Source organism: Anomalospiza imberbis, chromosome 11, assembly GCF_031753505.1.
Source record: "Anomalospiza imberbis isolate Cuckoo-Finch-1a 21T00152 chromosome 11, ASM3175350v1, whole genome shotgun sequence".
Lineage (NCBI taxonomy): Eukaryota > Metazoa > Chordata > Aves > Passeriformes > Viduidae > Anomalospiza > Anomalospiza imberbis.
In genome coordinates this window covers 10,921,051-10,943,844 of record NC_089691.1, presented here as the reverse complement: position 1 = coordinate 10,943,844, position 22,794 = coordinate 10,921,051, and the positions used below count along the sequence as shown (strand labels likewise).

General features: G+C 47.7%; 1 protein-coding gene across 3 annotated transcripts in view; it reads right to left on the bottom strand.

Annotated features, from left to right (window-relative positions):
• The window catches only part of FLNB (filamin B), a 69,793-nt gene extending 47,755 nt beyond the window's left edge, over positions 1-22,038 (bottom strand). Inside the window, exon 1 of one of the 3 annotated variants that reach the window (XM_068201899.1) lies at positions 21,619-22,038. In XM_068201899.1, coding sequence (XP_068058000.1) covers positions 21,619-21,967 — 349 coding nt within the window. In that variant the 5' untranslated portion in view covers positions 21,968-22,038. The remainder of the gene's footprint in view (positions 1-21,618) is intronic. The other 2 variants (XM_068201898.1, XM_068201897.1) reach the window with 2 other exon arrangements.
• Positions 22,039-22,794: the final 756 nt, after the last annotated feature.

Below are 22,794 nucleotides of genomic sequence, written 5' to 3'. Positions count from 1 at the left end.
TTAAGACCTTGAAAGGCTTTTGGACTTTCTGGGTAGTTAGTGTCTGGTTTCTACTCAGATTTATTTGTATGGGATTTTTTAACATCACTTTTGACTAATATTACAGGATTATGATATGCGTCTGCCACTTGACTGCTTGCTGCTGATTACACATCAAGTCCAAGATACACAATAGATAGCTATGGGGTGATTAAGCCCTACTGGGTTTTAATTACAGGTTCCAAGGTAAAAGTTTACATCACATAAACAGTGGGTCTCCTAGCAACAACTAAACAAGCCCTACTGTTACCCGTTTCTGTCCTCTTTCCAGCTGAGCTACAAACAGGTCAGTGCCTTCCCTCCCCCGTGCCAGCAGCTCCTTCATCCCACTCCATGGCACAATTACCAGGTCACACTGTGGTGCTGGAGCACACCAATGGCCAGCCCATCTCTGCTCCAGAAATGCCTCTAAGCTTCAGTTTCAGATTTATATCGACATCGGCATTTTTACTAGAGGGACACAGCGATGATTTAGTATGCTACAAGCAAGCTCATTTCAGAAAACTATCCAGCATTTCCAGGGAGGAATGCCAGCAGGACAGAACCACCTTGAGTACAATGCTACACACACATTACTTGAGATAAGGAATGGCTCATTTTATATTTCTAGCACATAAATAATGTCTGTGGTTGCACTGTGGTTACTGCAGCAACCAGCTGTGTCTTCAGAGCTTCCCCCAGCACCCCACTGCCCTTTCCAAAGGCACAGCTGGGCTGTGGTCCTTGATCACAGCCTGTACAGGCTTCACAGCAAGACCAAGAATATCACATCTCACCAGCCTCATCCAGAAAGGCTGGGCACAGGGCTGCTGCCCTGATGACAGGAAAAGGTCATCACAGGAACAGGACAGCTCTTCCTCTCTGGGGTTGGTGCCATTGCCACGACTGCACTTTGTTAGCAAGTTAGCAAGCTCTCACAGCCTCCCAGCTTCCTGACAGGCATAGGGATCTCATGATGTCATTTTTTCCAAGCTAAGGAGGAGGGTTTGACTGCTTTCATTTGGGGTGGGAAGTAGGCAGGGAGATCTCCTGGGCAGGACAGGAGACCTTATCAGCACCCAGCAGAGCTGCCCACATACCCTTCTCACAGGCACCCCACTCCCAGCACTGGCTCACAATCTCTATGACTGTATAAAAGAACCCTCCACATTCAAGAGAAGACCAAAGTCCAGCTCAAAGCACGCTTAGCTTCCACGCACTGCTGTAAAGCTCAGCTCCACCTGGGCACTCAGCCTCACCAGAAGAGCTTCTTTAGTGCTTTTTTCATTAATTGGCTAAAAATATTCAGTGCATCTTGGGCTTTAAGATGAATGTGACAACCAGGAAGACATGCATCCATTCAGGTCCATTCAGGGAGCACAGAGCTGGACTTGAGAACACTTTGTACAACCAAATTTGCAAGCATCCACCACCAGCTCTGAGTGCACGCTCTAAGTGTAATACTGCCAAGGTGTAGGGATAGTGGAAAAAATAATATATTCCAATGACACTTAAGCACCAACAATCTTTACTGCAGGCCCTGCTTGTACCCCAGCTCAGCTGGCTTGCCAATGAATTCCCTCTATTCCCTGGTCTGCTTCAAGACACTTTCTGGCCATCTCAACCTGGAAAACAGATTACATAAACAGCAGATTTCCACCACTGCTGTCCTACAACAAAAATTACTTTTAGGCATACCTATTACTCACACAGTCAATGCTTTACAGAGCCTTTAAAGTCATGTTTCTCAATTGTTCCACTGGAGCTCATAGTAAATTTACAACAGAGACGCACACTTGTATCAGTGCTTCTGAACCAAACAGCCTGGCCCTTGACAATTCATCTGCACCACCCCCAGCTGCATTTGGCTTTCAGCTTCAATGAGTTAGGTGGACAGGAACAAATTGCCTGCCTTCAGCTTCGAGAGTATGTTTACTCCATAGCACCAGCCACGTTTCCGCAGATTAAAGGAGCCCTCTCCATGCAGGAGACAGCCACTGGTCCCTGCCTTCCTGTGGCTTGGAGGAAGCGAGTTGCTGGATCTCATCTGCCAAGATCATTTAGCAGGGCTGAACCAACTATTTACAGCATCACTGCAGACAGCTTTAATGTAATCTTTCTTGAAGAAAGCATAGTCATCTGCATAATTTGCTTTATTCATGTCATGGTGCTTATGTTAACATCTACAAGATGCCCTTACAGGTGTGTCAGAGAGCAACATTCCCTGGTTTCCAGTAGGAGATGGGTGCTTTGGAGATCAAAGTCCCTGCACAGCTGACTCATACTTGCTAACAGTGACTGGACTTCTACTTTCAAAGGGCACATTTTTATGGGAAGCCCAGGCATGAAGCAGGAATCCATGCCAAAGGCCCTCCCTCTTGCTTTACACTAGTACTTGGGAGGACTTTAGCTCAACTGGAAACAGGCAACTTTAGAGATGCCATCTAAATGAACCAATAGATGAAGGGTTTGGAAAGAGGGTTTTGTGCTAGTTTTGGTGGGTTTGGGATTATTTTTATTATTATTAGAAATAAGAATTTTGTGGGTGTGATATGCAAGTTCTCCCACTCTTGCTGTGGACTCCAAATCTTTGAATGCTGTAAGGTGACCACTTTCAGATAGTCTGCAAGTTCTTAGGCTGTCCTAAACCACCAAGAAGCAAAAAACACAGAAACGTTTTAAGTTCAGATTTAACACAAACCCTCCTTCTCACCTACACTGTTCAACGTGCATTTTAATTTCAACTCTCCATCTCCAACTTGCTTCCCTCCTCTAGAGGTACCCGATGACAATCCAACATCAACAAAACAGCAGCAGCCACCAGCAAGACGCAGCCCCCATTCAGCTGCAGGCAGGCAGGAGCTGTCTGCAGGGAAGGGCTGCTATCAGCCCACTGCTGAGGTCCTGCTGTCAGGGTGCATCTCGACATGACATACATGCTGACTGCGGGGAAAAAACCTTCCAGCCAGACTTAAGCTGTTCTGCAGAATCAACAACAGTACTGAAAAAGCAAGCACACTTTTTCTTAAAAAAAAAAAAAAAAAAAAAAAAAAAAAAAAAAAAAAAAAGCATCTATATATAGTCTACAACATTAAGTTTTATGTAGAAGTATCCTGCTTCCTAGTCAGCTATTAAGTGGCTGCCTAGTAGGGTGAACAGGAAAACAGGCTGAACCAGAGCTTATTTGCTTCCATCACACCTCTGAGTCTAGATTGTAATTCTTCCACTTTTATTATCCTATTAACTAAATGGCAACCAGCCCAAAAAATGGATTATGGCAATTCCATAGGCCAGCAGCACATACCACCAGTCTCAGTCTTGAAAAGGAACCAATTTTCAACTGCTCAAACTGGTTTATAACTGTTGCTCTATACTAAAATACTAATACAATATGTTACACTTGGACTGCTAAAATCACACTCCTCAAAGCAGAAATAAAGATGTCCAAGTGCCAGGGCTTCAGCTAGCAGTGTGACTAGTCTGAGCCAGCAATGTGACCATTTTGAGACAAATGTGTGTCATTTTTATGGCTTGGGCCAGGAAAAACTTCCCAACCCAACCTACCAAGTAGAAAACTGCCAATGCTTGGTCCTCTGCATTTGTGTTTATAGCTGCCCCAGAAGCCAGTGCCAGAACTGAAACCTGGCACTGGTTGGAAACCTGCACATTTATCAACTCCAGCAGAACTCCCGAGATTCTACTTGGAACACATGGCTTGAACAATATGACCTTTATTAGGTCTGTAATTGTACAATAAAAAAAAAAAAAAAAACAAAGCATTATAAACAAGTTTCTGACTAGTATCTCCTGCTCATGTGCAAGTCTGCTCTGCATTCAGATTAAGCATAAGTACTACCCAAACTATGGTAATGTTCCTTGAACTCTGCCCTACAGCAGAGCTGCAAGTCATTCTCTGCTGGACAATTAGTGGAAACAAGCTACCGAAGCAGACGGCTTCCTTACTAAATCAAAGCTAGTCATACAGACTGTGGAAGTATTGCAAAACAAATGAAGGACTAAAAAAGCAGCTTTTGAGTAGTGAATTTTATTTTTTTTTTAATAGTTTCATGGCTGAGACTGCAGTCAACACAGCTTTTTCACTATCTCACAGAGCCATCTCAGAAGCTTAGCTGTTGATTTTCACCCTGAGAAGTTAAACCACAACCAGTATTGATGTTTGCATCCACGTTCTCTAAAAAGTGGTCTTCCTCTTCATTTTTTATGTCTTCCATATTTGAACTTTTGTTCTATGCATTACATGTAGGGAGAAACCAAATCCATGGTTTGCAATACAAAAAAAAAGTCTCACCAACAGCCCTTACTCCTTATTTCCAGGCATGGAAGGAATTTTATATAGCACATAAAGTTCATATCAATTATGGATCAGTTATGAAGAGACTGGAGGAATTTTAGATCTTAGTGTCTTTAAGTGTCTGAGCATTTCCCCACCTCTAGTTATTCTCACCTATTGTTAAATAGCTATAGCAGCTATGGGACAGAAAAATTAAGCAATGATTAGGGCTTAATCTTCTGGAACAAAGAAAACACCACACTGAGCGGAGCCACATGCCAAACAGAAGTATGCAGATGAGATGGAGCTGAGCAAGCTGCCCAAGGAAATTCTTTGCTGAAGCATCCAGTATGTGTTCACAGGCTTACTGTGTCTGCTAAAGACATTAGCAACATCCTCTGTAGGGATAATATGTCTTTAAATCAATTACAGGGGTTCCTCTGTGCTTTGAGAACATATGCAACCATTTCCTCCAGTGTCCCTTAAGCCCAGGTCCATCCCAGCTCCTCAGGGCCAGCACATCACTTGTGTCCTGCCATGTGCAGCCGCTCACCCCACGGAAGCACAGGCTGTGCCTATCACAGAGCTGGTTGAACTTGGGCCAGTTTTGTGGATACCCAGCTGTGACCTGCCAGCCTCTAACTGCCACGTGCTCCAGTCCCACTGCATCTCTGCTTCTCAGCAGCATTTGCAGGCAGTGCTGTGATCCCCAGGACGGGTGATCCTCAGCAACCAGCTTACCTGACTCTCCCTGGGCTTTCAGCTCACTGGCTCTCAGCTGAGCACCACGTCCTGCCAAGGCACAGCCACTCCTCAGCTTCCCTAATGAGCCTCAGGGATTTCATCACCTGAGGAAGTGTATCTTCAGGAAGTCTGATACACCATGTACGCTCAGAGATCCACTAAGCTTTTTACAAGGTAGGTTTTCCAGAGAAGGAATGACTGGAGGGTTGTAAGAACAGTAACTAACTGGTGACCTAGACATGGGCAGGAGGATGGAAAAGATAGGGTTTTTTTTTTTTTTGCAAGGGACAGAAACCATTTTCTTCTAGGCTTACCAGGGTGACTGGTTATTAAATGAAAAAAAGTAGTAAGATTCCTTTGTAAGACAAATCTTCGGATTTGAGATATTAAACACTACATTTCAGAGGATTTTAAACTATTAAAATAGTGTTTACTTCAACTGGATTTGAAACCAATTATGTCAGAACTTCAGGCCACTGTTGCATACATCACCCTGTACCACCTATTGGTGCATGCTGGGCCCCTAGAAAGGATGTCATGAGGTGGAGCTGGCAACTGAAAAAGTAAATTCAAATCCAGTCCTTTTAGTGTAGGTTTGGCAAAAAATAAAAAAATATCAGACTTTTAATACAGTAAAGAATAAAAATAATCAAACCAGTGGAGCTTTCAGGAGCAAAGTACAGATTAAAATAGCTCTACCCAACTTCTTAATAGGTACCCAGAGGCCACTCATGTCTCACATCCAGAAGAGAAAGGCATAACACAAAGCAAGTGTAAGCCAGAAGTATAACAGCAATAGCAACCAACCCAGCTTCTCCAAGAGAAACTGAAATCACTCAAGGGGGCATGAAGAAGTCAAGAATTTCAAAATTAGGAATTGTTAAGGCAGATGGGGAAAATAGTCAAACTGTGGGTGGCTCATGATCAAATTCCTTAATACCTTCAGTCTGAACACACCTAGGTTTCTGCTGCCTTAAGTGCCATATTCCAATTTAGGATATGAGAAGGCAAACACACTACTCTTATGTCCAGGAAGAGCTGCAAACAGGTGTTATGCACATCCAAGCCTTGCTGTGAATACTGCCTGTGAGGACCAGGAGGGCTCCGCACTGCTGGCACACTGCTGGGATGGGATTAGCAGTGAGCAAGGATGCAATATAGAACAATAAGAGCTGCCTTTCACAGTGGCTGTTTCAGACCCGGCTGCTCCCGGCCAAGCAGTTCCCCACTCACAGCTGCAGGACTGCAGCACACAGCATACAGGAATGCTGTGCCCATTATCTGAGATCCTTTTGGTGCGGTGGGAAGAAAGGAAGGCGTCTGAATGTTCTGCCTTTGTAGAGCAACAAGTTGCCATGAGTGCTGCTTTGTCCGCAGCCAGTGAGCCCCTCGCCAGCCTGGCGGGGCAGAGCGCCAGCGCCACACTAACCCCAAAACCCCGGCTCACCTCGAGAACTGGCACAGCCGAGCACCCGGTGGCCGGGGGACGGGAGGCATCACAAGGGGGTTCCACCAATCCTGGAACCCCCGTGCCCCACCTGCAGCTTTCGCCCCCTACATGGGCAGCGTCACAACAGGCTCAGGGCCTGCCACAGCACCACTGCCGCCCACGGAATCACTGCCAAGAGCACGGCCCCTGCACCAGCAAAGCACATTCCCCGCTGCTGAGCTCATCCCAACGCCCCTCCGGTGCTGCTACCAGCCCCAGGAGTGGCTGGGACACCGCGGCTCCCACACGCCTGTGCTGGGGACAGACGGTGCAGGCATCCTGCATCGGCACCGAAACAGCAGGTGACATTCAACCCCTTCGATGGCAAAGATCCATGTTTCCAGGGAGGAATGAGTGGAAGCTGGGTGGCAGAGCAGCCAGCCTTCATGCTTCACTATGCACAGGGAGCCCAAGCCTGCATGGGACAATTGTGCTCCTCATGGGCTTGAGTCAGCAGTATCCCATCCTCAGGACAGCATAGCCGGCACCATGCCAAGACTGACTGCATCGACCTCACAGACAACAAGCGGATTGGGAAAGCCTCCAGACAGCACCTGGCAGCATGGGATGGGGCTGTAGAGAGGGGCTTCAGGATAGCAACCACACAGACACTCAGTCCCTGGTTCAGAGGCGGGCAGAGGGAAGCTCCAGGAAGCCATGGGGACAGCACAACACATGGTGCCCAACTGCTAATTAATCATCCACGAATAACTTGAGAAGGAAAGTCCCTGCAGTGGGGAGTGAACATGCTAGAACTGGATTTCTGCTAAATGATGGAGGGAGGAGGAAGAAGGCATCCTCCTGCCTTTGTCATACTCTGCTGAGAAACACTTGGCTCAAATTTGAAACCAAGTGACAAGACACAAACTACATCTCCCTCCTCCAGTCATGAGACAGGAGAGAAAAGGGAATGATCCTACACCCGGTCTGCGCTTCCCAGGAATCAGTACATTTACTGCCATGGCACAGGAAGGCTTCACCTTCCCATCAGAGCAGACAGCTACACCTGAGTCAGCAATACCACTAGCCAATTCACAGGAAAGGAGTTTCAGTTTAAGCAAGACATTAAAATTTTAGTCAAATGTAGAACTGTCTACACCTCACAAGAAACACTTCTCTAAGAGTCCAATCAGCTCAAGGTTGCTTCATTCACATGTGCAAACAAAAGAAGCACATTGTCACAACACAACTTGTGCATACACAACTAGAAAGCCAAGCCTCAATCAGAAAGGCTGAACTGAAAAACAACAGAATAGTGTAAGTGACACAACAAAGCTACAAACTGTCTCTGAAGCCTAAGAGTGCTGTAACCCTCTCTGTAGGATTAAGGTAATCCTAAATCTCACAGGTTACTTCAGGTCTCATCAAGGTCACAAACCTGTCTAACTCTTGCAGAGACCTCCCAAGGGCTGGCAGAGGCATTAGGTGACAAGCCATTAGTGCTGTCCTGTATCTCACATTACTGAATGAATGTTACCAATCTTCAGTGCAGGGGACAACAGCAAGGTCCACCCTCAGGCACCTCAGGCATTGGAGGGGAAAGAATTGGAAGACAGGGCTACAAAAAGAAAAAAGATGCCTCAGCAAGACCAAAGAAGCAATATAATAATGCAGAGATTTCCAGGCACCAAAGCGACCTCTGTGCTACTAACAACATGTTTATTCACACTGGGGGTAGGTCAAGATAGTTATATGAAAGAGCATGTAAAATCTTGCTGAGATAAATGAGCCTATTCAGATAGGGCTGTCCAACATCTCCTGTGTAAAAGACGCCAGGCTCAAAAGCTGCAAGGGATGGACTTTGTGAAGCCAAAACCAACACATTTGAAATTATCAGAACTGATTACTGTTTGGGGAAATCCTTGGCCACAACATACACCAAGAGTCAATTTTTCCATTTGAAACCAGAATTGCTACACTGACTGTGATTCACGGCGCACAGGGCTGTTCAAAGGAAATTCCCATTCATGCAGCCCTGCACAGCTCAACCCATCTCCACTCCACACTGCAGCACCAAAGTACTGAGGATTGGAGTACATTTTGTGGTTTGGGGTAAGTAACACATCAGAAAGTAACCAACCAATTACTTTAGCTTTGCAAAAGATTTGTGGTTTGTCTCAGTTTTGATAATCTCTGATTCTGAGCACTTAACAGCACTGCTCTATGCAGGCTTGTTTTGAAGCATATAAGCCCAGGTACTATCCTACAGATGGTCTCCAACCCTTTGCAGCTTAATGACAGAGTTATTCCAGCTATCACTGTCCAACCATTTCCCTGAGAAGCAACAGGCAAGGTAATTAATTTTAACACACTCTGCTCAGTTTGGCTGGGATAGAGTGAATTTTCTTCACAGTAGCTGGAACAGGGCTGGGTTTTGGATTTGTGTTGAAAACCATGCTGATAACACAAGGATGTTTTTGTTACTGCTGAGCAGCGCTTACATAGAATCAAGGCATTTTCTGTCTTTCAACCCACCATGGAGTTGGCTGGGGATGCACAAGAAATTGTGAGGGAACAGCAGATCCTCAGTGAGTCAAGGGATACCCCATACTGTATGGTGTCATGCCCAGCACAAAACCAGTAGCCATTACAATGCGACAGATGGCTGAACACCTTCCTGCCCATAGGAAGTGGTGAATAAATGCCTTGTTCTGCTTTGCTTATTAAACTGTCTTCATCTCAACACATGAGTTTTCCCACTTTTACTCTTCTAATTCTCTCTCACATCCCTCAGCAGGGAGGGAGTGAACAGCTGTGTGAGGCCGAGTTGCTGGCTGGGCTTGAACTATGACACGTGCAATTGTACCTGCAGTGCAGATTGGAACAGGCACTTTGGAATTACCCCCCAAATCTGAATTTCATCAGTTCATTTTGACATTCAGACATAGTACTCATTCAACAACAAACACAGAGCACCAGAAGTAGCCCAACACCCACATGCCCCAACACCAGAACTGTCTCACCAGGCCACTGCCCTTCAGCACTGCTGTGATGATGTGAAACACCTAAAACGATGCCTTATCCTGTCTTCAAGCTCCAGCCATCACCACAGCGTTGCCATGTGAGTGTCGAGGAGGAGGGAGAGACACACAGCCAGGCTGCTTTCTGCAGCTGCACACGGAGCAAGGGTGTGCAGGACACAGTCACTACAAACACATGCATGGCCTGGAAAGCATTGCTACTTTTCCATGACCATTATAAAAGTGTCTTCAAGCTTCTGTGTGTAAGCCAGCTAGATTTAACTCCCCATGAGCTTTCACATACAGACACCTATCCTCCAACTCCACTGGAAACCATGACTAGTTTCTTGACTCTCCAAGAAGGAAAGAGGTTGCTTTCTTCCTGAAATTCCAATTCTTAAGTAAAAAATATTGTGTGCTGTATCTTGAAGGAAAAATGTTCTCCACCTTTTCTGGGGAAACAATGAAGCTCAAACACATTTCTGTATGCTTGTGCAACGCAGCCATAAGAACACTTCCATCTGCACATCACACAAGGCTCCCCCCTGCACCGTGTGGATTTGAGCCCTGTGTGTTTAACACCCCACACACGACAGCGCTGTGTTTATACAGTTTCAGCTACAAGCCGCTAACATAAGGAATAGACGCTTGGCTTAAGGCCCAGATAATTCATCCAACTGTGGCAGCCACTATCAGACAGACCTCTTTTGAAAGGAGCTTTCATGACTGGAACATGGTGCTGAATCTGTGGAGGCACAGTCTGCACGGGTGGTCTCCAAGCACCTTAAAGAGGACCATCTGGGACTAATGGCACAGCTTGAGCACACATTAGCCCCAGCTGTGTGACACCCCGCTCATGCAAACCCCATACCCACACCTCCCACTCAAACTCACTCCCTGCACAGCAAAGCTCTGCTTCAAATGTGTGGGTTTTGCATGGCCTCGAATAGTCCAAGTCCCCATCTCACCCCTGCTGCCATGGGCTCACCAGCCCCAGAGCTACCCTCCTGCACAATGGGCCCTGTGCCATGCCAGGGCTCTGCTCAGGGGCCATCCCATCACTCTCCTAGCAAAAGGCAGAGGCAGGTCTGCTCATCTGACACCATCATTCTAATCCAACTTAGTCAGGAGCTGCTCAGCCATAACAGGCTCTGGCTGCTAACAGAGTTTCCAAACTAGCTGGTGCTCAGAGGGATACTACCTTTCCCCTCCAGAGGCTGGCCTTCAAATCCTCCAACTAAAGGCCTCACACAAGTCTTTCCAAAGTTCAGAAGCTTGCCGATCTCTCCCTAGTCTTCAGGGACAGCACTCCATCACACACATGCTGACCAAGAAGGGTGCAGGCAATTACCCAAATTCTCACCAGCTGCATGATCCCATTTTTAATCTGCAGTCTCACACAGTTCACATTTGCAAGCTTATTGTATTTCACATTTTTAACACAGCACTAAATATGTAGAGCACAGGTTCTAGAGGCAATTTCTCTAGAGCCGGAAGGAATAGTTTGCAGCAACTTCACAAGCTACATTGCTCTGTCTGATCTCCCATACCTCTTCCAGGTACCTAGCAGGTTTGATGCAGCATTAGACGACATTGCTTTTTAGCAATTCCTCCATTTCACCGTGAAAAATGTTTACTGGCATACTGTTACGTCCATCCAGCCACAACAAGAGCCCCACAGGTGTTTATCTTACCCCTAAAGGATGTCTGGGCTGCTTCTCTCAGCTTCTATCATTTGAGCTTAAATACTGCTGCTAACCAGGTACTGCTTCAGAAGTCTGAGTTACTTTTCTTACAGACAGAATAAGAAATATTCTGCAGCTTGTTAAAGCCTATGTTTAAGTAATAAAGCTGGTTAATTTAAATATTTGCACTTCCTCTGCCTTAAGCAGTGCTTTCAACCAATAGCTGCAGCACTATGTGTGAAGCAGTTCATTTTTTTTCCCTTTGCAATTAAAACCTTTCAAAGGGACATAATTTTATTCAGTTATTTATCTATATCAGAAGAAATATTTCTTTACACAAATGCTGAACTCAGAGCTAGGCTACAAAACCACAGCAAAAATTGAAGTGTTGAAGTAGGGCTTTATGCCACTAACTTCAGAGGAGGGCTTCCCTGTTTGAGTCAAGAGTCATTCAAGCAGAGCTTTCCACCCAGGAAATCCCAGACATCTCCACTGTTTACAAGGCCTGAACTAGCAGCTCCTCACTGAAGTCTGCTGCTCATAGTGCTTTCACAGTAAAGCAAACCTTCTCCATGAGACAACCCTCACAGAGTAGCTCCAAACTGCCTCTTTCAGGAAAGCAGTAGATTGGGATATACCCCAGTGAGAATCCCAATGGCAATGCAGTTAATTCTGTGGGACAAGGTCTTTGTGATATCCTTGTCCAGTAGCAGATGCTTCTATCTCTATAACTGCAGATGTCTGCAAGTCATTAGCATGCTCAGCAATGCTCACTGAGCAGCCACAGATCATCCAGTGTGACAGCATCAAGGGCAGCGCTGAGCCACCCCGCTGTACAGTGGCTGTGAGCTGAATGCAATTAGTGTTTCTTCACTCATGCATTTGGAGAGAACCTGGACCACTAGAAGACTGTCTCAGGCTCTTCTATGTTTTTTGGATGCAAAACACATAACTGGCCACCTGGGAGCTGCAGCTGCTTCTGCATGGCTTTGGGGAGCCCCAGAGCACACACTGCAGCTTGAGGATCTGCAGGCACTCCTGGGTCACCTGACTTTGTGGCCTCCCACCAAGTAGACAATTCACTTGGTCATTGGCACCTTGGCTGATCTGGCAATCCCTGCTCCTGCTCAGCACTCAGGTTAGGCCAGAGAAATACTATTAGTACAGGAGCTGGTTTATCAACATGCAGCAACCTCTGCAAGCTGAGGTCTTCTCCAAAGCATCTGTATTGGGCTGTACAAGTTACCGTCCCCCCTTTGGCCACCCACATTCAATGTCACTGTTCATTTGTCCAGCACATATGCTGCATCCTCTGTTAAGAGCATCAAACTCACATAAGTCAGCACTAAATAGCACAGGAACACATGATCCCAAAGTCCTTAGAGCATTAAGGTGGCATCACTATAGAGGGTCCTCCAGTCCCGGTTTAAAAGCCTCCATGTCTTAGTCCTGACTTCTGATAGCAGCAGTGTCCAGCACTGGTGAGCTCCAGGTGCGGCACCAGAAGTCACTGCCCTTTCAAGTGTCACCACAAATTTTCCTGGCAATCATCAGTCTAGATTTTCTGCTTCTTCATAGCTGCATTTTTACTACATGTCTAAAAGAGCTACCAAAAGAAATAATCCCCAGAGACAACTAAAGCTGTTTCTATTTGACTTTCAATTAGATCATTGATCTTGTTCTAGCAGTTACATGAGCTATAGGATATTTGCATGCAACCACACTGGTAATCAACAGCCGGAACAAAACTGAAACAACATGATTAACATCCCAATTCTTCCCAGAGATGGTATTTTAAGTCTGCTCAGACACCAGCTTGTCCCCTACAAGGGAATTTGACAACAAGCCATGTCTTAGTAAGTGACAACTGCTCAGAGAGCCACTGCAACTAGAGTGGCATGAGCAAACAGCAGCCCTTCAGGAACATCCAAGTGCTGAAGGAGGCTCAAAGATGCCCAGACTTCAAATTATTTGGGACACCAACAAGCAGAATTACTTCTAGTTTTGCAGAGAAACCCTACAGAAATTCACTGTCTAGCTGTGATGGTGAGGCAACATATGATACCTTGCACCATCAAGATGACAGTTAGACACCAGTTTTGTTTAGCAAGCCAGCATTTCCTGTTCCGTAGCAAAGATCAAAAGCAGAAAGATAAATCCAAGATTTGTGTCTCACACCATGACAGATACAAGGTGTATTTATTATACTGTCAGTTCCCAGTGTGGAAGATGCATCAAAGACAAATGCAGAACCCTGCACATATACCCCAGGATCAGGCTCTTTGCTCCTGTAATCTGAGAGTAGGGAAATCTGCTCCTATCACTCACCTTATAACAAAGGGTGGATCTCTGCAAAGCTAAAGCTCACCTCCAAGATGTACCCATCAGTGTTTTAGCACTGAGACTTAAACTAGTTCCAAGACCTGGCTTGCCAGTATTTGCCTATGGAAAGTCTACTAAAACTGCTGCACCTACTTACTGCAAGGTTGTTGTGAGAAAAGGGAATGCAAAACAGTTAATTACACCAATTAAAGAAAACAGATAGAGCAAGTTAGTATCTAGCCAAGGGGAACAGTATTTCCTCTTCTGTGTTTGAATAACCTTCAAGTGCACATATCATGGGTGTTTGCTCAGCACAGCTCTGTACGCTGTGCCTTCTGCTGCAGGGCCACAGAGTAGGCACAACATAGTGTACATAACATAGCTCACCACTTGCTCATTTTGGGCCCACCAACTACGACAGTGCATTTTAAATAGGCTCAGAAATGCAGAATACATGATCTCCTTACAAGAGAGGCCACAGACTAATCAAAACCAGTAGGTGGCCACAAGCACACAGGGTAGCCCGAAATTGCCGTGGGCTGTGAGGTGCAGAGGAGAGCAGCCACCAGCTTCCTACTCCCAGGTCAGGCTGGGGCAGCCGCCAGGGCCAGACATACTCACAGCACCAATGCAAAAGATAGGAATTGGCATTTCAGAACAGCATTTAATAGCTCAGCCCAGAGCTCATCACACAAGTTTCAACACAAAAAGTGGGTGGAAGCACATGAGCCATGGACTAGCAGTTGCCTCCAGTGCTTTCAGCTGCTGCTCTGCAGCAGAGCAGCCGTGCAGAGGGCTGTGGCCAGTGTTGCAAATGCCTGCACCCCACCCAGGCAAGTAGGATGCAGGAAGAGCCACCCCAGCAGCACGGGGAGAGCAGAGGGCAGCTGACAGCCCCTGCTCAGCACAGCACCCACACCATGCCAGAACCAACCGCAGCAATGTGACAGTGGGATGTGCTGCAACAGCCATTGCCCCACTTGCCCCTCTCAGCAGGCAGGCAGAGTGTCTGCGTGGCAGTCTGTGCCCACCTCGCCTTCAGAGGACCCATCATTTGGGAACTGGGCTGCCACACAGCCTGGCCAGCTCATGCCAGAGTAATTCAGTGCTCTGACAAATAAGTGCGTCATGATTTACAGCATGGCCTGAAGCAAGGGAGAAGGAGCCACAGCCCATGATGTCATTGCAGCCCACAGTCATTTTTGTGCTGTTACTGGGTAACGTTGGCAGGAGCGTTCATGCAACCTGCTGCTGCTATTAGATGAAAACAGCTTGTTCCTTTGCAAGAAAGGCCACAGCCTGGATGGTCAAAGCTCTGCCACTACCAACTCACCAGCCTGATCAGTAAAGCTTGCTATATTTCAGTGACCCAAACAAATTAACTCTGAAATATCTGCTGAATTTATGCTTTAAAGTAAGAGCCTGCCTTCTGTATTTACAGGTTCCTTCCCATTAGTTTAGTTGTCTACTTCTCCAGGTTGTAAGGAACAGCAAAAGGCCATCACCTGATTCAGAGGAAGCATCCCATTAGTAACCAGACAGTGCAGCTGCTTGTGTGGCCATTCTTCTCAGACACTTTGGAGAGACATGGCTGTTTTCTTTCAAGGGCAATATCAGCAGGAGGTTCAAAGAACTTCAACCCATCACACCAGGGGAGACGGGATTTAGCCACTCCACCCTCTGCCCACTCCCAGGCAGCCCAGGGCAGTGTCTGCTGCCTTACTCACCACAAGGGAGGATGTGCCAGGCAACCCTTGCTTCCCCAGGAACTTGGGCAAAGCTTCATTTGGCTGCTGTTTGAAGTGCCTAGCTTGTATCCACTGACACAAAAAACCCAGTTTATTCTTGCAGTGGTTGTATCCCAGTTGCCATGTACAAGCACAGTAGGAACTAGACATAGCATACATCTCACTATGGATGTTAGACTTCAGCTGCTTACAGCAGAATAGTGCTTACACAAGGATTTGCAATCCAGTAGGTGAACCCAAAGCCCACCACAGCAGATCCAGTCCTCACTGTGATGTACGAGATATTATGTAGGCATCTTCAAAATTCAAGGTTAACTGCAGGAGGGACAGAGAGCCAAGGGAGGCTGACAGACAGGTTAGAGACCACATCAGAGCCCAGAGAACCATCTGGTTAAGATAAAGCATACACTTTTGCAAGGCTTTTGAGTACAGAACTGGGATTTATCTCCTAATGATGACCTAGACGAAAGTCCTCCCTATTAGATTACAGAGCACGAGTTCTTCCTTAGGAGGAACACAAACAAGCAGGAGTGCAACTACACAAACTTTTGTTTTGTGGGGAAAGAAAATCTGCACCAAGTCCCCAGAAGCAGAACCTAGGGGGAAAAACTCACTGGAGTTTCATTGCACAAATCCAAATAAACAGGCAGAGCTTGCTTAGCCCATTGCACAGAACCTCAGATCTCAGTTGACTCAACTCTGAACCTGAGGTCAAGTTCCCAGGAAGAGCAAGGGTAGCTCTAACTCACCCCTCCTGGCTGGGGGGGTTGCAAGAGGGTCGGGTGAGTATCCACTTTTACCACACGCACAGACAGACAAGTACAGCAATCGAGAAAAGATCAGAAGCAGCTAGCACAAGTTCCACAGACACAGTATTTGCACAAAACTGCAAATCTTATTCCTCCAAACACCACCTAAACACATATACTGTTCCCCCACCACTTTTGACCATTAGCAGGCATTCAGCCTGCAACAAGCTAAGCAGTGCCATATAGTGAAAGCTGTACAACACTGCTCAGATCTCCTAATGAGGGTAGGTGGTGCCTTCCCCTAGTCTTTTCTACATATATTTTGGGTTCAAGTCTTCCCACAGCAGTTAACATTCAGCTACACAGCATTTCCTTCCTCCGGCAGAAATACACTTGATATATCCAATTCTGTTTTTCTTGCCACATCCAAGATGATTGCAGCTACCCACCTCATCTACTTCCACCCACCATCACTACCATGGTGCACTCCTTCTCCCCAAGGGTGGGTACTCTAGAACAGGACACACAGTGCTATCAGAGGACACAAAAAAAAAAGCAAGAAAACCCCACAGGCACCTACAGTTTGTCTGCAGAAAGCCTAGCTACATCACCAACAGCCAGAGTCACTCTCAATGCTTTGTAAGCAAGAGCCACTGTGACAGGCTCTTCAGGCACACTGGTACCACCCCAGACAGATCCAAACACCAGTTCACTGAGCTCTGTGTCTTTTTCACTGTAATGACTTATGACTCAGGTGACATATTCATGAGCTCACTATCATGCCAGGCAATCAAGGAAGACAGGGCCACCTGATGCTGGTGGCAGGGACCTGGTAAGCATCACAGTACAGCAGAGGTTTGTTCATTCCAGCATAACTGGCAAAACACTTTCACTCTGGTGTGCTTGCTAAACATGGATTTGTGGTCTAAACTTGTTCAGGACCCAAACTAGCTGCTCATCAAAGTCTTTTTCTGAACAGCAAAGAGAAAACAGAATTCTTCTGCAGCCTGGGGGATTCAGAGACCATTGTTTTACTTCCCATAGCTTGGAGCAGGCACAGAACAATGCTGGCAGCATAGCAGCATGACCACACACAAGGCTAACCACATTCTTGGGTTACAGTTGTAGGCTAGAAAAGAGTTATCCTAACCCATTTAGATTTAAACATCCCCATGTAAATCAATACAGGACGTGGCATTAGAATATGGAGCAGTTAAGATTTCAGTCCATCCTGAATAGCTGGCATAGCCTTCAGTGCCTTAAATAAAAAAGCTGTTTAGCACATTAGTCTATCTGGCCCTAAGTAACTTTACTGAAGTTTGATCACTTTACAAGTTTCCGCTCATATGTAAAAGAATGCAAGAATAGTCTGTGTAAGCTACCTTAAAGTCTCCTGTAACTTGGAACTCCTAGTTCCAAGGCAAAGGCACTTTTTCATTAGACCAGCAGTCCAACTACTGAAACAGAAGGTCCTGAGGAGACCAAGTTCCTTCCAAAGCTGAAGCCACCTCCAGCGAAGAGGTTCACTGCACATCCATCAAAAATTATTTTCAAAAGGAAGGAGTGAGTGTCATATTTCCAAGAAGCAGAAATCTGCTTCCAAGACACACTGGATATTTTCCAGAAAGCAGCATCCAAGGAAGTCACAGATAAGTGGCAGACAAAATGCAAGTGTATTTTGACTACCTCCTTATGATGTGTTAATAGAACATAGAGTGAGACAAAACATACACAGGCTGAAAACACATTTTCTTTTTTCAGTTTTCAAGGACCTAGCTCTAAGCATTACACAACAACACATTTACTGTTTTACAAGAGATTAGTTTTCCCTCTGGAAATGTAGGGCTTGTTTTGTCACTCTTTAATGTATCAGCAGCATAGGGAAGGAAGTTGGTTGGTTTTCAACTATTTTCCTAAAATGAGATTTCTGTAAGGTCCTCAGACTCACAGGCCGTGATACTTTCACCTTTAGCACACTATAGACCACCGTGTGCATCAAGTACTTGATCATTAACCAAAACCCCACCCAATGCACAGGTTAGGTTTGGTCACTACACCTGCAGCTGGGCTATGCCACCAACAAACTCACCATGAGGCAAGTACCAATAGACCATGATTACAACCCTATCCTCTCCTCACCTATCTCCTTCCTGGCATAGCTTAACTCCTTGCATGCACTGCAATAGGACACAGGATCACCACAGAGACAAATCTGTAAACAAATCACACAACAGTAGCCAAGGCCAGCACTGGATCCACTGCCATGGCACAGACATGCCACTGCCCATCCATTGACTTTCACTGCCACTTCACATCCTGCCATTGTGAGGCAAGCCAGGTCAGCTCACTTACCTGGTAAAAGTGCAACCTGGCAGAGAAACAGCATTTTTCAGTTTTCTCAATCTGACTGTAGCAGCCCAAGACTGCAGTTTTACTCAATAAGGCAGCCTGGCACCCATCCTCCCTCTACCAGTGACACAAGGCTGCTGGATGAGCAGTGGCCATGAGAACACTGCCAACAGGTACTGAGCAGAAGAGTTTTCAACTAGCACCTGCTGGCTGCAAGCTTGGGTGCAACTTGGCAGGTCTCACCCCAAAACCATTTGCCAGGCTTCAGCCACCCAACTCCTCTGTTTCTAGGCTACATGAGCTGATTCCTACTACCAGTTACCAAGGTTTCTAGGGACAAGCTCAATGCCAAATTAGCTTCAACTCCCCTCCCTTCTCCACTAAGCAGTCTGTAGAGTTGATCAGCCCCTTCAGCCAAGAGCAAAGCCCTTGTGCTCTACATTCCTGGCATCCTACTCCCAATGCCTGTCATGCAGCATGCCACTCAGCACCCAGGAATTTGCAATTATCTCAGTCTAGCAGACAAAGAAAAAGGCTAGACTTAATACTTGTTAACACTTGAGCAGCACAGCAGCCACCTTACTTTGAGCAGAAGGCTCCATGAAGTCACCTGCTCCCACAGCAGCTTTTTCAGAGCATTCACTCCTATCTTTGCTGGATGGCACAAAGATGGTCTTTTTTCCAGTAGATCATACATGCAGTCATTTTGCATTGAAGTGAAGACACTTCATGCCCAGAAGAAAAGCTTCCTGAAACTAGCAAACCACTTTGGGCAGAGACTAAACGTGGGTTAACAGCAGCAGGAGAGGCTGGGCTTCTAATGTGCATCCAGAAAGGGTTGTGGTCAAACACTGCATATAGACAGACTTATTTTAAATAGACAAACATTGAATGCCAAAACCTTGCTACTGAAAAGATTTTAAGATGTGGTTGTAGTACAGCAGCAGTAGCTGAGCCATAACACATGGCTTCCAAAATGTTCCTGGAAGTTAAATAATAACTGGAACAGGCACTGCATCCACTTAGCAAAGGACTGATGGCATTATTAATGCCAGAAATCCAGCAGGCGCAGCTGTCAGGTTTCCCCAGTTGATTTGGCTCAGAGTTGGCCCTAAACACCCCAGGCCCTAAAGAACAACCTAGTCATAAAAGTTCTCCACCTAGAGCCTTTACTAGTTTTTTTTGGGTTTTTTTTTTCAGCTCCAGGATCTGCAATGGCTCTGGTTTTGTTCCACAACACAAAAGAGACTAAACAGTAGAAACAAAAAGAAAGCCTCAAGTTCTTCAGAACCTGCAGGGAAGAACACACCAGGGGCAGGTATTGATCCTAATGGACACTGTATCTGCAGGACAGGTGCCAAGGGCTTCAGCCCTTCAACCCAGCAAGGCTCACTCAGAATGTCTTTTTTGGAAAGGGCATTCAGAATGTTTTTTCAGGACAGGCTCAGTTTATCCAGGACCGTACAGTAGAGCTCCTGTGCTACTCCTTGGCTCCAGCTCAGGTGGCAGAGCACTGATGGAGCAGTGCACTCCTTCATGGAGAGGCTGGGATATGGCAAAAGCATTAGCAGTCATAGTCATTCCATTCTCTCAAAGCTTCAAGTTTTCTCAGGGTTTGGCTTTTTAATAACCAACACAAAGCAAGTAAGCTGTAAAACAAATAGACATGTCTTAAATGGTTACAGATACCCTGCAGTTCAGCCTAACCATGTAAAGGAGCTGTGCTGCTGCAGCAGCATTTCTAGAACGGAAGTCACTGAAAGCCAGACCTGCTGGAGTAGCCTTGATCTCCCAAGCCCGTCACCCTCGGGAAGTTCCACAGACAAAGAGGAAGGCAGCTGGAACAACAACATTTTTCTAGGGAAAACAATACAATAGGAGGGGAGTGCTGGCCTGGTGTTGGAGTTAGTCCAGCACCTGCCACAGAAAGGTGAGCTCTGATGTTAGCAAAAGCTCAGCCCAGGAATCAGCAGCTGCAATTCGAACCCCACTGAGTGCAAAGGGAATCCATCTCTAAGTAAATAATTAGCACCAGCTTCATTCCCAGCTGCAAGTTAGCTGTTCTGCCCAGGGAGGACAATCAGCCACTCGGGACCAACAGTCCTCATTTCTTGTCCAAAGCTGCTTTTACACACTGGCAGAGGGGAATAAGAGGGTACCCGGCTACAGGTTTCCAGAGAGGGACAGGTCTCCCCCAAACTGGAGAAGTTTCTATTTTCTTACTATTGTAGTTAAAGCCTTTGACAAGAAACAGCTTTTACCTTGGCCAAGCATTTTAGACAACTGAGGAAAGCTACATTCTGCAAATTCAGCTGTGCAATTCATTGAGGCCAGAGTCATCAGGAAGCAGTAGTTCTACTTATCCGGCAAAGAGCTAGAAAAGGCATTCACATTCCTTCCCAGAGATCTCTCAGGCATTCAAATTACTGCTTTACAGACTAAGTTGTGGCCACACCTGAACTATTCCCCAAACGGCCACCGAAAGCATTCCTGAGGGATCATCCGCACATGCCAGCAGCCTTCTCTCCAAATCACCAGCTATCAACCAACTGCACACTCCAGTATGGCATGGGCAGGCAAATCTCATGCCAGCCTGGGTGGCAGTAGCTCAAAGCACCCATTACCTGGGCTTAGCAGGGTTCCTTGAACATTTCCTGCCGTAACCTATCGCAGCAGAAAGACTGAGGAGAAAGTACAATCCTGTTCAAAAGCTGCAACTGCACTTAGGCATCAGTCCTCATCTGAACACTGCCATCATCTACCGGGCTGTGGTGAGCAAAGTCTCCCCACTCTCCTATATTACCTACAGTCGCAGCTATTTCCGCAGAGCCGTGAGAGTCTGGCTCCGGCAGCGTGCCGGAGCCCAGGTACGCCCAGCTAGAGCAGCATCGTCCTGCCGCATACTTCTGCCAGGCTGCTGGAGGGGGTCAGTGCCTGCAGGAACTGGCTGCCCAGCGAGACAACTCGCTCTGGCACTAGGTCTCTTGCGGAAAGACCTGAAAGCAAAGCTTCACCTATGAAGCTCGACCATGAGGGACGCTGAGGAGGACATGAGCTCACTGTCAGCCCCGACAGCCGGGCTGTGGGCAGCCCCACGGCACACAGCTCTTTAAAAACAGAAGCAGCAGAAGTCCCTCAGCTTCCGAGCCCGCAGCCCCTACTGCTCTGAGCCCCGTCATGGTTCCGCCAGGCAAAGATCCAGCGCAGGAAAAAACACAATTACACGAGAAAACAACAAAACGGCCCGCCGGAGACGCACTCACCGATGGAGACCAGCTTGATGCTCTCCCGCTCCAGGAACTCGAGGGCCACCGAGACGTTCTCCAGCTGCATCTGGCGGAAGGTGGGCCGCTGGTGGTACTTGCGGTACATGCGCTTCTGGCTGAGCACCTCCAGCAGCGCGATCAGCCGCAGCCCGTCGCTCAGGTCATGCTGCAGGTTGCCGATGCGCTTGTTGACGCAGCGCAGGTGCTCGTTACACCAGCGGGTGAAGGTGTTCTGCTGGATCCGCTTCCAAGGCGCGTCCTCCGCCAGGTCCTTCTCGGTGGCGGGCATCTCGCCGTCGGGATCGGCCGCTCTCCGCGCGCCCTGACCCCGCGCCTGCGTGCTCATGGCCAGCCCCGCTCCGCCTCCTCGATCCGCTGCGCTCCGCCCGCGCCCCGCCCGGCCGCCTGCGGGGAGGGAGGGAGAGAGAGAGTGAAGAGCGCCGCGCTCAGCGGAGGCCCCTCTACTTTTCCTGCTCTCACTGCTGCCGCCTCCCCCGCTATCCAACCCGCCCGCTCTGCACGGCCCCGAGCCGCCGCCCGGCCTTTATCCAGCGGGAGCGGCACGCCCTCCGCCGCATCAACCCCGCGCCCCGCCGCACCGGCCCGCGGGGGCCGGCCTGGGATGGGCTGGGCGCGGCTCGGCTCGGCTCGGCTGGCCTGGCAGAGCGCTTGGTGGACCGCGGACCATCCTGGGCCGACACTCACCTGGCCGAGGTGCCGGGCGGGGCTGCAGCGCGGCCCCCAGGCACGGGCAGGATCGCAGCTGGCCTGGCCCTAGTGCCCGGTCGGGGTGCAGCCCCCTTACCCCACAGACAAATAAAACGCGCAGTAGGAACAGGAGCGCAGCCCCCGACCCACCCGTACAGCCCCACTCACGCAGGCGACACAGGTCAGGCCGCCAGCCGTGTGACGGCCGTGGGTGGATGCAGCCACGGGTGTGTGACCTCTCGCCGGGCCTGCAGAGCTGTGCAGGGTGGCCGGCAGAGCCGGGGCTCTGGGCTGGGGGGATTCGGTTCTGCACAGCCCGTGCCGGGAGAGGCTGAGGGTGCTCTCACGGGGTGCGATGTGGCAACGGGACGGCAACCTCTGTGCCTACACACACGACTTTATCGACCATTTGAAAATAATAGAAACCTCTAAAAGCAGTCAATTACGGTTCGACTTCTTGGGGTT